The following is a 14,448-nucleotide window of genomic DNA, read 5'->3' on the forward strand; positions in this document are numbered from 1 at the left end:
CCCTCGTCTGATGTAACTTCCATGATCTTCCACGAGGGCGGGACACAGAGGGCCGAAGGGAGGCGTTCTGCTGCCTGCAGCGCTGCTTTCATGGAGGTGAGACTGCGATTTCAATGCAAGGGCCCCGGCCCGGTGGAGGGGGGAGCAGTGGCTGCGATCTCGGGGGAGCGGTGGCAGCGACCTCGGGGGGGGGGAGGGCAGGGCCCCAGGGGCAGCCTTGCCTCGGGCCCGGCCCAGTCTCTCGGCGGCCCTGTTTGCCATTATAATAAAATGACTGTTTTACAGTTATTTTGTTATACAAGATGTAGTTTATAAGGGTATAGATCAGCTTACAATATGCAGTTTGTAAGTGTATAGCTTAGCATGGACAGGGTGTATTGAATTTATTGGGTCTTGCCTCTGCTTTTGATCTAACTGATCCTGATCTTTTAATACAGTGCTATGATGAGATTGGCTTGGTGGGATACTGGATTGCCTTGGTTTATGCAGAAGTGGAAGGTACAGATTCTGCTAGAATGGTTCTGAGAGTTCTTTATCTTTATCTTGTGGAGTACCACAGGGATTCTTGGTTGTCCCCTTTGCTATTTAACATTGTTTTATGCCCATTTGGGCTTAGTAGGATTTCTCTATGCACACAGTGTCCACATTTCTTCCCCTGTAAAGCAGGGGCGTAGTTACATGGGGCCAGGGGGCCTGGGCCCCCGTAGATTTGGCCCTGGACCCCCCAGCTGATGACCCTCTCAACCCCTCTCCTCCCACTGCCAACCCGCCATCGCCTACCTTTGCAGGCTGGGGACCCCAACCCCTGCCAGCCGAGGTCGTCTTCTTCCTTTGTTCTGTTTCTGAGTCTGACGTCCTGACCTCGGCTGGCGGGGGTTGGGGTCCCCCGCCAGCAAAGGTAGTCGACGGCAGGAGAGGGTTGGCGGCGGGAGAGGGGTCGAGAGGGTCGTCGGCAGGGGGGGTTTCAAAGTTGGTGGTGGTGGCGCCGAGGAGGGGGGGGGGGGGCTAAAATGTGCCCCCTCACCTCGGGATCTGGACCCCCCTCCCGCTGAAGTCTGGCTACGCCCCTGCTGTAAAGGGAAAGAGGAACCCTTTATGGAAGTGCTTAAAAACAAAAATTGAATATTGGTTATGCTGCGCTGGGCTGGTTCGTAATTATGGGTAAAACAAATCCTATTGAGACTGCGTTCATTGGCCTTTTGTGGATGCAGGTCTGTCAGATTTGGTCTATACTCCCATTTTTGGGCGTGGATCTTGGCATTGTCTGTGTGTGCATTAATGGGGGTAATTCTCAACAGTTTGATTTGAGCAGGGGGACTTGACAGGGTTATCCTCTTTGCACTAGTAATGGAACTACTTGTCAAGTGGTATTCGTGGCAATCTGGATGTTTGTGGACTTCGCTTGGGTGACATCGAATATTGTGCTTTTTGTGGACGATATTTGCTGCTTACCAATCACCTTGTTTCATTTCCAAATCTACTTTCTCTCTTGCAAAAGTACTTGGCAGTCTCTGGATTTAAAGTTAATATGAGCAAGTCTGAAGCTTTTAATGTTAATTTGGATACTGCTCTTCAACAGGCTCTTCAGCAGTTTTAAATAGGTGGCCAATAAAATTAAGGTGTTCACATAACCACTGACTCTTCTGTTTTCTTTCAGGCAAATTTATCCTGCATTATGGCATGAGTTAAAGCTTGACCTTGATCTCTGGGATCACTTATCCCGTTCTTTCTTGGTTCGGTAGCATACATGCTTATGTCCGCCACTAGACAGCATCAGCGTATTTTGCTTTTGTTTTATGAATATCTTGGAGGTGCACTATCGAGTAGGGACTCTCTCTTCATGTTCAAGTGTACAGCTCTGCGTACATCTAGTAGCACTATAGAAATGATTAGTAGTCATAGCTTTTGTTTCTAAATCGCATAGCACACTTTCAAATGTCCAAGATTGTCCCATAGCATTCTGTATAGGGATAACAAACAAAAGAGGCCTTGGTATGCCCCACTTGGCTCTTTATCATCAAGCAGCTCAGGCATGTTCAGCCATTGAGTGGTTTCAAGCCCATTCTCATAAGCTGTGGGTTATGCTGGAGCAGGCCTGGGTTGGCCTTATGAACTTGACCTCTTCATTATGAATGCTTCTCAGCATAGAGAGCTTGATACGATCACCTGCCCCACTACTCATCATACCCTTCGAGTTTGGGATTGCATGGGATGAGATTGAGACTTTATCAAAGTTTTCTCCTATTGTAGATAACCCTCTTTTTCCAGCTAGTCAAAGCCCTAGGGATCTTTTTGTGTTGACATCTGATGCAGTTATCTTGATGGTCTTCGGCAAGACCTCCATTAGATAAATTGTATACAAGTGATAACTTGTATACAATTTAAGGCATTATGTATGGTCTGTTAGGTCTTCCATGATGAAGATCCTTTATATTTGATGAAAAGGTTGATACACCACATCCAAGTGCATCTACGCTGTTCTAGCCTAGACATGTTACTAGATGTTCTGTGTGCCATATTGGAAGCTCTCAACAAAGACAAAATTTTCTCAGTGGCAACTCCCATGAAATGGAATAAATTGATCATTATCAGAGGTTTTGGAAAGTCTTAAAAATCTGGTGGAGGTGGTAGTTAAGTTTGATTGCTGTTGGTGTGGGGGGAGAATCGAGAACTGGAGAAATGTTTTGAGATTTTTAATTTGGGGAGTATTTTCTATGCTGTATTTGATATGGGGAGGTAGGAAATTTAGGGAGGGAGGGTGAGTAGTTTCTTTTTGTTTTTGTTTACCACTTTGTTTTTATTAACTTGTATGCAGTATATAAAAACTTGATAAGAGAAAATTTAAAAATCATCATCTTTAACATAGTAAATGTCTGCGGATAAAGACCTGCACAATCCGTCCTGTTTGCCCAACAATAAGATGACTTAAACTGCAGATTGTTTGGGAATGAGTTCCAAATCTCTGGCCCCTTCCCTGGGTTTCCCACAGTCTGATTTTTTTAATATTAGGGATCTGTAAATTCAATTTCACTCTTATATACTGCTACTATCCCCCTTTCGAAGTTCAGTGCAGTTTACATCATAAGTGGGGCATAGGTTGGATGCAGTGATATAGGTAGAACATTGGTTTTGAGTACAGTTTTACAATCTTGTTGGTTGAATATAATCTTATATAAGTGTGGGAGTAGTAGAGGTGTTTCTTTTGATGGTTCTGTAGCTAGTCAGGGAACTAAAGCTTTTGTTATGTGACAGGCATTGGAAAGAGAAAAGCTTTCAACCTCTTCTGGAAGCTGAAGTAGTTAGTCTCAGATCTAACAGCTAAGGGAGTGTGTTCCATAAGGAGATTCCTGATACAGGGAAGAGTGATCTAAAGATCCTCTGAAATCGGAATTCTTTGTAGGACAATGGTATTAAGATCAATTTTTATGTTAGTCTGCTGGAATGGTGTAGTTTAACAAGATATGATGAGACGCTAGTATATGTATTCAGTTTAAAAATTAGTCTAGCCACTGTGTTTTGCATGATCTGCAGTTTTTTCTGATATTGAATCTTAATACCAAAGTAAATAAGACATTACAGTAGTCCAGGTGCAGTAGGATCAGCATTTGATCCAGTATTGCAAAGGCTTTTTTGATCAAAGAATGACCTGACTGTATATAGTTGTCTCATTTTAAACAGTGTTTTCTTCTATAGTTGGTGATATGGGAGGAAAATGTTATGGAGGAGACCCCAAGCTCTCTAGCCTCCAATTCAGTTGTGAGGGTTCTATCATTTGGTAGTGTTATTGAGGTTGGGACTTCAGCTCCTTGATTCCGTAACCATAGGATCTTAGTTGCGCATTCAGTTTTAGTTTGTTTGTCAAGACCCAGGTCTGATTAGCATTCATTCCAGTTGTTATAGATCGGTTTAGATCTTGATGTGAAGATGTCAGCGGTAGGAGGAGCATGATGTCGGCATATGATAACAGTAACTTAATTCCAGGTATATTGAGCTGAGGGATGACATAAAGAAGTTAAACAATATAGGAGAGAGCAGGAATCCCAGAGTAGCTTTGGTTTGAAAGGAATTTATTGAACCACTTAAGGACAGATCCTGTTATTCCTATTCGCTTCATCTTGCATAGATGTTTGACATGTTGTCAGTACTAGGAGCAGAGTTTTGTTGCTGTGTGCAGTTCTGAATCCAAATTGGGACCGGTGTAGAGTAGAAAATTTGTCCAGATAATTTGAAAATTGCTAACATAGGATTCCAATATTTTTGTAAAGAGGGGTATGCTAGCCACTGAGCGATAATTTGCTGTAGAGGTTATATCTAACCCTGAGCCCTTCAATAGGGGTGTAATTACGATTTTGCCCTTATCTGAAAGAAGAGAGCCAGATTCTAGTAGCTCATTAAGGCAATCTGTTAGCTATTGAACCATCTCAGGTGAGATAGCTATATAGGAATTTCTCTACTGAACATAATTGTCATCAAGGCACATATATTACATGTTGACTCAAATATTCTGGGTAGTGCAAGGTCACAAGAGGCCAAATATCACTTCTTCTCGCTTTTTACTTTGGTGTGATAACTATCATCAAAAGTATTTATTAATACAATTCATATAAAGTGCACTAGGGCCCAACACAGTTGTGTTTCAGCAAACACCTGCAACATATGTATCTTTCATTCTTGTGGGACATAATCACAACTGAATCAGTAGGGAAAATGATGTGTTAATAAAATGATACAATACAAAAATATATCAACTGCAACGCTTTGACATAACTGGTTGTGAATAAGCATTATAGTGTTGAGGATAGCTGACATTGCTTTATGTGAAAATCAAAGATTTTGAGAACAGGTCCCATAGGAATAATATTGTAGAACGTGCGGGGTACCTGAAACTGTTCAATATATGGATTGTATGAAAGTGGTTCAAAATATTTGCCAAACGCTTGTGTGTGAGGGGGACAGAGACACTCCAGCGGCGGACTTAATTTAGAGAGCTCACCAGAGCTTGGGGCCTCCACAGGATGCAAAGCCAAGAGACATAGCTTACCTTAGGTATTTCACAGACGAGCAGAATGTTATAAAGAAAGCCAGCCAGTTGGATAAATGTAAATGGGAAAACAATGATATCACCTGCCAGTCTGTATGCTTGTTTCTTCCCTTGGTAAGACAATTCACACTGAACATGTACCTTTCTGTGTATATGAATATATGCTGTTTTTACCTACATACTTGGTATATATCTGCTTCCAATGTGTTCTGTTAGCATTTCATAATTTTTGGTTAAAGAAAATTATATTTGATATTTAAAATAAAATCTGCAGGTTTAATATGTATGCTGTAGGTGCAGTAACCACACACGATATGCATTCAGCACTGATGAATATATGTATTACTGTAAAGTCTAGTTCCCGTGTTTAAATTATTACAGTCACCTCACCGGCTGAGTATTCACCCCATTGTGTTCTGCATATGGTCAACCTCCTCCGTAACTGTAAGGTTGTGGTAGCCCTAGAACAAAAGCGTATTGGAGGCTGACAAATTATATTAAAAAATAAATTATTAAATTAAAAAATTAAAAATTAAAATATAAGGAGCATTATAATGGAACACCTACAGTAGTTGCTGGCTGCATGCTGTAACCTTTTAAGCCATATCATATATATTTAGGGATAATATAGAATGTCTACTGAGTAACTCCCATTTGCAACAATTCCAGTTTGTCAGAGTTTAAGTATCTGCTGCAGTTTTCCAAGCCCAAAAGGATTTTGAAAGTACTGACTGCTAAATGAGTAGAGCAGTATACAGAGAAGCATAATAGTAAGCATTATAAAATATGTATTTGTTTCAGTATTCTTAGCTATTGCCTTAATTTTATTATAACATGCGTATTTTTCTTATTACAGACATGGCCTGCCTTGCCACATATAATGATGATATATTATATAGAGCAAAACTTATGTCGATTAAAAATTTTGACCCTGTTTGTATCTTGGTTCAGCATATTGACTTTGGATCAACAGAAACATTGCCATTAAGCAGGTATAATAGTAATCTACACAGATATGCATTTAACACCAAATTTGATTCTGCTTAGACATGCATTTCTCAGCATAGTCAAATGCATTTCCATGATGCTTTTTTAAAATCAATATCATACTGTATACTTGTGTTTATAATTAGTCACAATCATTTTTATACAGGCTCTTTTCTAAATGTATCCTAAACTGCAAATAATGTAATTGTTTCCTCATCTCCATCAGACCAGAGCCTGTGAATTGTCCATTGACTAGCAGGTGGAGACAGAACAAAATATTGAGAGCCCTGGCACATGAGGGCACCCTGCAGCACTGGTTCTTCAGTATTTCTCTGTCTCCAGCAGATTGTGACAGGCATACCGTACAGCTCCTGGCTCAATTTGTGAACTTTGTCATTTGAATGATTAACCCTTTCAGACGAGGAAGATTTTTTTTTTTTTCTGTTTGGGGTATACTCCGAAAAGTCTGAGTCACTTCCCCTCTCTCCCAGCCGCCTCAAATATGACTACCTCAAATTTTGACTCTCCTTTTTTCTTATATATAATAGTCAAGAGCTTATACTGGGGCTCTGTGAGATCAATCAGCGAGGCAGCACACCCATGGAGACAGATTGAAGAAAACCTCGCCTTTAAGACCAAGACTGACAGCTTTCTTTAAAACCGGCAGCCTGTGATCTGTGCCTGACTTAGCCTGACGAAAATACTTCATTCCATATCATCATGCTGATCAATCCATAGACTGGTGGGTTGTGTCCATCTACCAGCAGGTGGAGATAGAGAGCAATCCTTTTGCCTCCCTATATGTGGTCATGTGCTGCCGGAAACTCCTCAGTATGTTCTCTATCTCAGCAGGTGGTGGTCACACACAGCAGCAGCTCTGGCTAGGTCTCCAAGCCTAATTTTTAGGTTTTGTTGAGTACCTGGGGTTGAGGGCTCTTCTTGAGCAAGTGCAAACCTGGTAGCGCCAGGTCCCTCCTTTTCTCCCCCCTCCCGCTGGCTCCGTTAAAAAATAAAATAAAATTTTGGACGTCCTTAAAGGCGTTTATTTCGACGTTTATTTAAACGTTTATTGCAGCTACTCACTGGGACACCAGGTCGTTACAGCTCGGAGCGAGAAGCAGGTAATTTTTACCTTTTTATAGCGGGCAGGGGGTTCCCCGATCGATCTCCACGTGGCCTATGGCGTCGGAGGGCGAGGGCGCGAAGAATCGCTCCCCGGACCGCGTGTGCGCTTCTAGCGGGGATGCGGGGGTCTTAAAGTCTGATTCGCCCTTGTTGGGTGTCAGTTCGGAGGCCGGTCAGTGTCCCGGGTCTTCCTCCGGTGCGGCGGTTTTTCCCGCCATAAACGCCCATCCCCCGCTGCTCGCCTCCGCCATCTTGGCCGGCCACGCTGCTCGGACGGCTTCTTCTTGGGCCGCCCTTGAGCTGGGAGACGTTAATGCCATGGCCGCCCTTGATTTGGGCGACGGCAAAAAAGCGGCTAAAGTTAAGCGCCGTTCTTCCCGCGCGGCTCCTTCGCGGAGTGTCGTGCCGGACGCCATCTTGGATGCGCAGCATGTTTCTCCCCCGCTCTTGCGAGCGCCGGTTGAGGGTGCGTCTAGGGCTGTGCCCCAGGCTGCTGAAGTGCATAGTCTGGGGGGTTTCTCCCCCAAGTTTATTTTGCTGCTGCATCAGGCCTTCCTTATGCAAAACGCTGCCCCTTCTCCCTTGTCCGATAAAGGGGTTGAGGCCCCCGGAAGTAAACGCCCTCGGGTGGATTCCCAGGCCTTAGAGGACTCTGTTTCCTCTGATGTAGATGAGGGCAGCGTATCTGAGTTCTCCCAACGGTCCTTTGGGGATTCCTTGGAGGAGACGGATTCCCGCTCGGATGGAGCGGATGACCCTTCTGCAGCGCGGATCTTTCGCTCAGAGGATTTGCCCAACCTGTTAGTGCAGGCCATGAGCATTTTGAAGATTTCCTCTCCAGAGGACGTCTCTCCCTCAGCCCCTGTTGGCTCCGCCATTATGCTGGGGACGAAGCGCCCGCCTAGAACCTTCCACGTGCATGATGCCATGCACACCTTAATTTCAGCTCAATGGGATGTCCCGGAAGCGAGCCTCAAAGTGGCTAGGGCTATGTCCCGCCTCTATCCTTTGCCTGAAAGTGAACGTGAGGCCTTTCTTTGGCCTACCGTAGATTCTTTAATCACTGCGGTGACTAAGAAAACGGCGTTGCCGGTGGAAGGTGGCACGGCCCTAAAGGACGCCCAAGACAGAAGATTGGAGGTGGCCTTAAGGTCGTCCTTCGAGGCGGCTGCTTTAAGTTTGCAGGCCTCAGTTTGCGGCTCCTATGTGGCCAGGGCGTGCCTCACGATTGTGCAGCGGGCTTCCCCCTCGGATCCTTCCTTGAGGGCTGATTGGCCGGCCCTGGAATCGGGCTTGGCTTATTTGGCAGACTTACTGTATGATGTCTTGAGAGCCTCGGCTAAAGGTATGGCTCAGACAGTCTCTGCGCGGCGGTGGCTTTGGCTGAAACATTGGTCTGCTGACCACGCCTCTAAGTCCCGCCTGGCTAAGTTGCCTTTTAAAGGCAAGCTGCTCTTTGGGGTCGAGCTGGACAAGATTGTGACCGATCTCGGCACGTCTAAGGGCAAGAGGTTACCAGAGGTCAGGGCTCGGGCCAGTGCTCGCCCCGGTATCTCCAGAGGACGGTTTCAGGAAGCCCGTCGGTACCGCCCCCGGGCAAGTCGGGCTCCTCTGCCCCCTCTTCCTTCAAAAGGAATTTCTCCCCCAAGCAGCATTCCTTTCGCAGAGACCGCCGTCCCGGAGGTGCGCCCTCCGGTCCTCCCCCAGGTTCTCGTACCCAATGGACGGGGTCCTGGTCCATGGCCCAGTGCAGACTGGAGGACGCCTGTCCTCGTTTCTGGGCGAGTGGACCAGGGTAACTTCAGACGCTTGGGTGCTGGAAGTCATCAGAGACGGCTACAAGCTAGAGTTCTGCCGACCCTTAAGAGACTGGTTTGTACTCTCTCCCTGCAAGTCTCCGGTCAAAGCTGTGGCAGTGCAGCAGACCTTGGACAAACTGATCCGCCTGGGTGCGGTCGTTCCGGTGCCAGAAAATCAGCTTGGCAAGGGACGTTACTCCATTTACTTTGTGGTACCAAAGAAAGGAGGTTCTGTACGGCCTATCCTCGACCTCAAGGGGGTCAATCGGGCCTTGAAAGTTCGGCACTTTCGCATGGAGACTCTCCTCTCTGTTATAGCGGCAGTGAAGGCAGGGGAGTTCCTGGCATCCTTGGACATCAAGGAAGCGTATTTGCATATTCCCATCTGGCCTCCTCATCAACGCTTTCTGCGTTTTGCAGTCCTGGGCCGACACTTCCAGTTCAGAGTCCTCCCGTTCGGGTTGGCTACTGCTCCGCGGACCTTCTCCAAAGTAATGGTGGTCATCGCGGCCTTCCTGCGAAAGGAAGGAGTACAAGTCCATCCTTATCTGGACGACTGGTTGATCCGAGCCCCCTCTTATGCAGAGTGCGGCAAAGCTGTGGACCGGGTGATTGCTCTTTTGAGCTCCCTGGGGTGGATCATCAACTGGGAGAAAAGCCAGCTGCGCCCGACTCAGTCCCTGGAATATCTGGGAGTTCAATTCGACACCCAAGTGGGCAGAGTGTTCCTGCCGGACAATCGGATTGTCAAACTTCAGGCTCAGGTGGACCAGTTCCTAGTAGCCTCTCCGCTTCGGGCTTGGGACTATGTGCAGCTGTTGGGCTCTATGACGGCCACGATGGAAGTAGTGCCCTGGGCCAGGGCTCATATGAGACCACTACAACACTCTCTGCTGCAGCGCTGGACTCCGGTATAGGAGGATTATGCTGTGCGCCTTCCCTTGGACCCAGCAGTGCGCAAGGCGCTGAGCTGGTGGCTGAAGACAGACAAGTTGTCTGCAGGGATGCCTCTTGTGACCCCGGAGTGGATTGTTGTCACGACGGACGCCTCTTTGACGGGCTGGGGAGCCCACTGCTAGGGAAGGACAGCGCAGGGGCTCTGGTCTGCAGAGGCAAAGTGGTCTATCAACCTCCTGGAACTCAGAGCAATTCGGTTGGCGCTTTTGGAGTTCCTCCCGGTACTGGCGTTGAAGCCAGTACGGGTCCTGTCGGACAATGCCACAGCTGTGGCCTATGTCAACCGCCAGGGAGGTACCAAGAGCGCCCCTCTAGCCAAGGAAGCCATGAATCTATGCCAGTGGGCGGAAGCGAACCTGGAACAGCTGTCAGCTGCCCACATTGCCGGAGTCATGAATGTCAAGGCGGACTTTCTCAGTCGCCATACCTTGGATCCCGGAGAGTGGCAGTTATCGGCTCAGGCGTTCTTGGACATCACGAAGCGCTGGGGCCAGCCGAGCCTAGATCTGATGGTGTCATCGGCCAATTGCCAAGTGCCGCGCTTTTTCAGCAGAGGACGGGACCCTCGATCTCTGGGAGTAGATGCTCTTCTCCAACAGTGGCCGACACAAGAGCTTCTCTATGTGTTCCCGCCCTGGCCCATGTTGGGCAGGGTACTAGACCGGGTGGCAAAGCATCCAGGCCGGATAATCCTGGTGGGTCCGGACTGGCCCAGACGTCCCTGGTATGCGGACTTGATCAGGCTCTCAGTGGACGACCCTCTGCGGCTGCCAGTGGAGCAGGGCTGTTGCATCAGGGTCCAGTGGTGATGGAGGATCCCTCCCCCTTTGGCTATTGAGCGGCAGCGTCTGAGGAAGAAGGGCTTCTCAGACAAGGTCATCGCCACTATGCTGAGAGCGAGGAAGCGCTCTACTTCTACTGCTTACGCCAGGGTTTGGCGTACCTTTGCAGCGTGGTGTGAAGCAGGCTCAATTTCTCCCTTCACTGCTCCAATTTCTTCAGTGCTGGCGTTCCTGCAAGAAGGTCTGGAGAAAGGCCTGTCGCTCAGTTCCCTTAAAGTCCAGGTAGCGGCTCTGGCTTGCTTCAGGGGCCGCCTGAAGGGTGTTTCCCTGGCTTCGCAGCCAGATGTGGTACGTTTTCTGAAGGGAGTTAATCACCTGCGCCCTCCTCTGCACTCAGTGGTGCCTGCGTGGAATCTCAACCTGGTGCTAAGAGCCTTGCAGAAGCCGCCTTTTGAACCCTTGTCGAGGGCATCTCTGAAAGACCTGACGTTGAAAGCAGTCTTTTTGGTGGCTATCACTTCAGCCAGAAGAGTTTCCGAGCTCCAGGCACTCTCATGTCGAGAGCCTTTTCTGCAGTTCACTGAGGCAGGAGTGACTATTCGCACTTCCTTCCTGCCCAAGATTGTTTCTCGCTTCCATGTGAATCAGCAGCTCTGTCTCCCTTCCTTTCGTAGGGAGGACTACCCAGAGGAATACTCTGCTCTCAAATATCTGGATGTGAGACGAGTCATCATCAGATACTTGGAACTGACCAATGATTTCCGGAAATCGGATCATCTGTTTGTCCTGTTTGCAGGTCCTCGTAAGGGTCTGCAGGCTGCTAAGCCTACAGTGGCAAGATGGGTCAAGGAAGCCATTGCAGCGGCTTAAGTGGCCGCGGGGAAGGTGCCGCCTATCCAGCTGAAGGCTCACTCCACTAGAGCTCAGGCGGCCTCGATGGCAGAGGCCGGGTCCGTCTCCTTGGAAGAGATAGGCAAGGCGGCAACTTGGGCATCGGCCCATACCTTCTCCAGGCATTACAGCTTGACTGTGGCTGCTCGGGCGAAGGCCCGGTTTGGAGCTTCAGTGTTGCGGTCAGGGATTTCAATGTCCCGCCCTGGGTGAGTACTGCTTCGATACATCCCACCAGTCTATGGATTGATCAGCATGATGATATGGAAGGTAAAATTATGTATCATACCTGATAATTTTCTTTCCATTAATCATAGCTGATCAATCCATAGCCCCTCCCAGATATCTGTACTGTTTATATTCTGGTTGCATTTCAGATTCAAGTTTAGTCTTCAGTTCCTGTTCAGGAGGACTTCGTGTTCAAGTTTTTTCAATGGGATTCTTCAAGAGTTGAGACGAGTTTGTGTTACAGTGAGCTGCTGCATTCCTCTCCCCTCCGTTTTACGGGGCTGGATTGAGACATAAATTCTGCCGGCGCTCCCTCCCGCTTCTTGCGGCTGTAGGGCAGCTTTGTACCCCTCCCGCTTCGGCGGTGTTAGGGTCAGTCAGCTCCTCCCGCGGTTGCGGTTGCAGGATAAGCCAGATCCCCCCGCATCGGCGGGGTGGTGTCCCTCCCCCGCTCCGCGGGGATGAGCTGGACGGATTCCCCTCCCCCACTTGTGTGGGGATGAGCTGGGTTAATTCCCCTCCCCCGTTTCGGCGGTGGTGAGCTGGGCAGAGTGTCCCTTTGTGGGTGTAATTCTCTAAGTGCTGAGTCCTGCGGATGGAGCTTGGATATCGACATACTGAGGAGTTTCCGGCAGCACATGACCACATATAGGGAGGCAAAATGATTGCTCTCTATCTCCACCTGCTGGTAGATGGACACAACCCACCAGTCTATGGATTGATCAGCTATGATTAATGGAAAGAAAATTATCAGGTATGATACATAATTTTACCTTAATAATTTACTTTGTGGGTTTGTTTGATTTTTGATAAACCACCTTTCTGTGGTACAACCAAAGCGGTTTTTGTATTTTATACAGGGTACTATAGGCAGTTCTCTGTCCCTAGTACCTGTTGCTAGCTGCTGCAAGCACCATCATGATAATTTGAGCTGGTTTCTCTTGTTGCAGTCATGGAATCACTGGCAGAGCAAGTTAAATGGTGTTCCCATTGCAAGGGGAAGGGGGATAGGGTGCTTCCTGTGATGTAGCCTTTTTACATTCAGAGCTTGATGAAAGCTCTGTACTGAAAAAATGAAGAGAAAATCATTCTTCAACATCCTCGAAGGAGGAAACAAGGGACTCCTCTCACAGCTGTATTCCCCTTAGTGAAGAGATGCGAACAGTGGCCATTTTTACTTCCTGCTCTTCCTTTTCAGTAACTTGACAGCACAGTGCTGTCAGGAAATTATCCTGGAGCTCCTTCAAATATTCCTGATCCCCCTTTCAGCCCCTGGGGATAAGGAAGTTGTTTTCTCCTGAATTTGTTTTACTGCATAAAGCCTTCCTTCTAAATAAAACTTGAGGAGTGGGGCAGTACTGTCATCGAGCTCTGGTACAGATGACAGGACAGCTAAGAGACCCCGCTTAGAAGCCTTAAAGCAGAGGTGGGCAACCATAGTTCTTTAAATGCCACAACCCAGTGGATTTTCAAGATTTCCACAGTAAATATGCATGAGATCTGTTTCCATACAATGAAAGCAGTATATTCAAATCAATCTTTTGCATATACATTTTAGAAATTTTGAAAATCTGACAGGGGTGTGACCCTTGAGGACCATGATTGCACACCTACCCCTGCCTTACATGAATGGAGTGCTGGTTCAGTGACAGACACCGAGAGGCTTCAGTTTCACCAAGGAGGAAGGAGGAATTGCCTTTTTATTTAAAACATTTCTTGTGATTTTGAGTATTATGGAGCCTGTAGCTCAGGAAACTCAGTCTATGGGGATCCTATATGGAGGGAGTTAGGAAACCCTCCAAAGCTTTCCCTGTCCATCTCGCAAATAAGGCTGCTATTTTGGCAGAATGGAACATGCCTGAAGCAGGCTCTTTAGAGTAGGTCGAGCTACCCTGTAGTTCAGGAAGAAAAGAATAACTTTAAGCAACCCATAGTGGATGCTTTGCTTGTAACTAAGAAGACTACCATTCCATTGGAAGGAGGTACTGCTCTTTAAAGATCTCCGGGATCAGAAGTTGGAGGCTTTACTTAAGCAAGCTTTTAATGTTTACTCTCTGAGACCTACAGGCTGTAATCTCTTATGCTTATGTCTCAAGAGCTTGTCGTTAATGAATTTTACAAGGCCTTGATGTGTTGGCTTAACTGGATATCAAGGTATATGTAGACTTAGTGTGGCTAGAAACAGGCATTGCTTATGTTTCAGATGCCTTGTATGATCTTAACAGGCCATCAGCAAGATCCTTTGGAGGTGGCTGTTTCTGCCAGATGACTTCTTTGGCTAAGAAATGATCAGACTCAGCCTCTAAGATGTGGCTTAGCAGACTTCCCATTCAGTCTAAGTTGCTTTCCAGAGCACCAGCTTTCTCATGATCCCTGAATGAGGAATCATGGGTCAGTTCCTCCAAGTGGCAGATATGCAGATGTCTATATGGGTTTCAAGAGGAATGGATCCAAATTACCACCTGTCTTGTCAAGTTCCCACCAAACGTTTTTTTAGTGTGTTCAACTTTGCAGAACCTCATGGACTTAGGGATTCTGATATCCTGCTCTCAAAGAGGAATGGAGTACAGGTGGTTATTTCATTTACTTAGTCATTCCCAAAGACAAAGAAACGTATTGCACTATTCTAGATCACAAA

The 14,448-nt window shown here is 47.1% G+C and overlaps 1 protein-coding gene across 1 annotated transcript in view; it reads left to right on the plus strand.

The window, feature by feature from the left end:
* The window catches only part of RNF17 (ring finger protein 17), a 785,154-nt gene that overhangs the window by 714,703 nt on the left and 56,003 nt on the right, over positions 1-14,448 (plus strand). Inside the window, 1 exon segment of the mRNA XM_030200280.1 lies at positions 5,898-6,033. Within this exon segment, the coding sequence (XP_030056140.1) occupies positions 5,898-6,033 (136 nt within the window).

This window comes from Microcaecilia unicolor, chromosome 4 (assembly GCF_901765095.1).
Source record: "Microcaecilia unicolor chromosome 4, aMicUni1.1, whole genome shotgun sequence".
Lineage (NCBI taxonomy): Eukaryota > Metazoa > Chordata > Amphibia > Gymnophiona > Siphonopidae > Microcaecilia > Microcaecilia unicolor.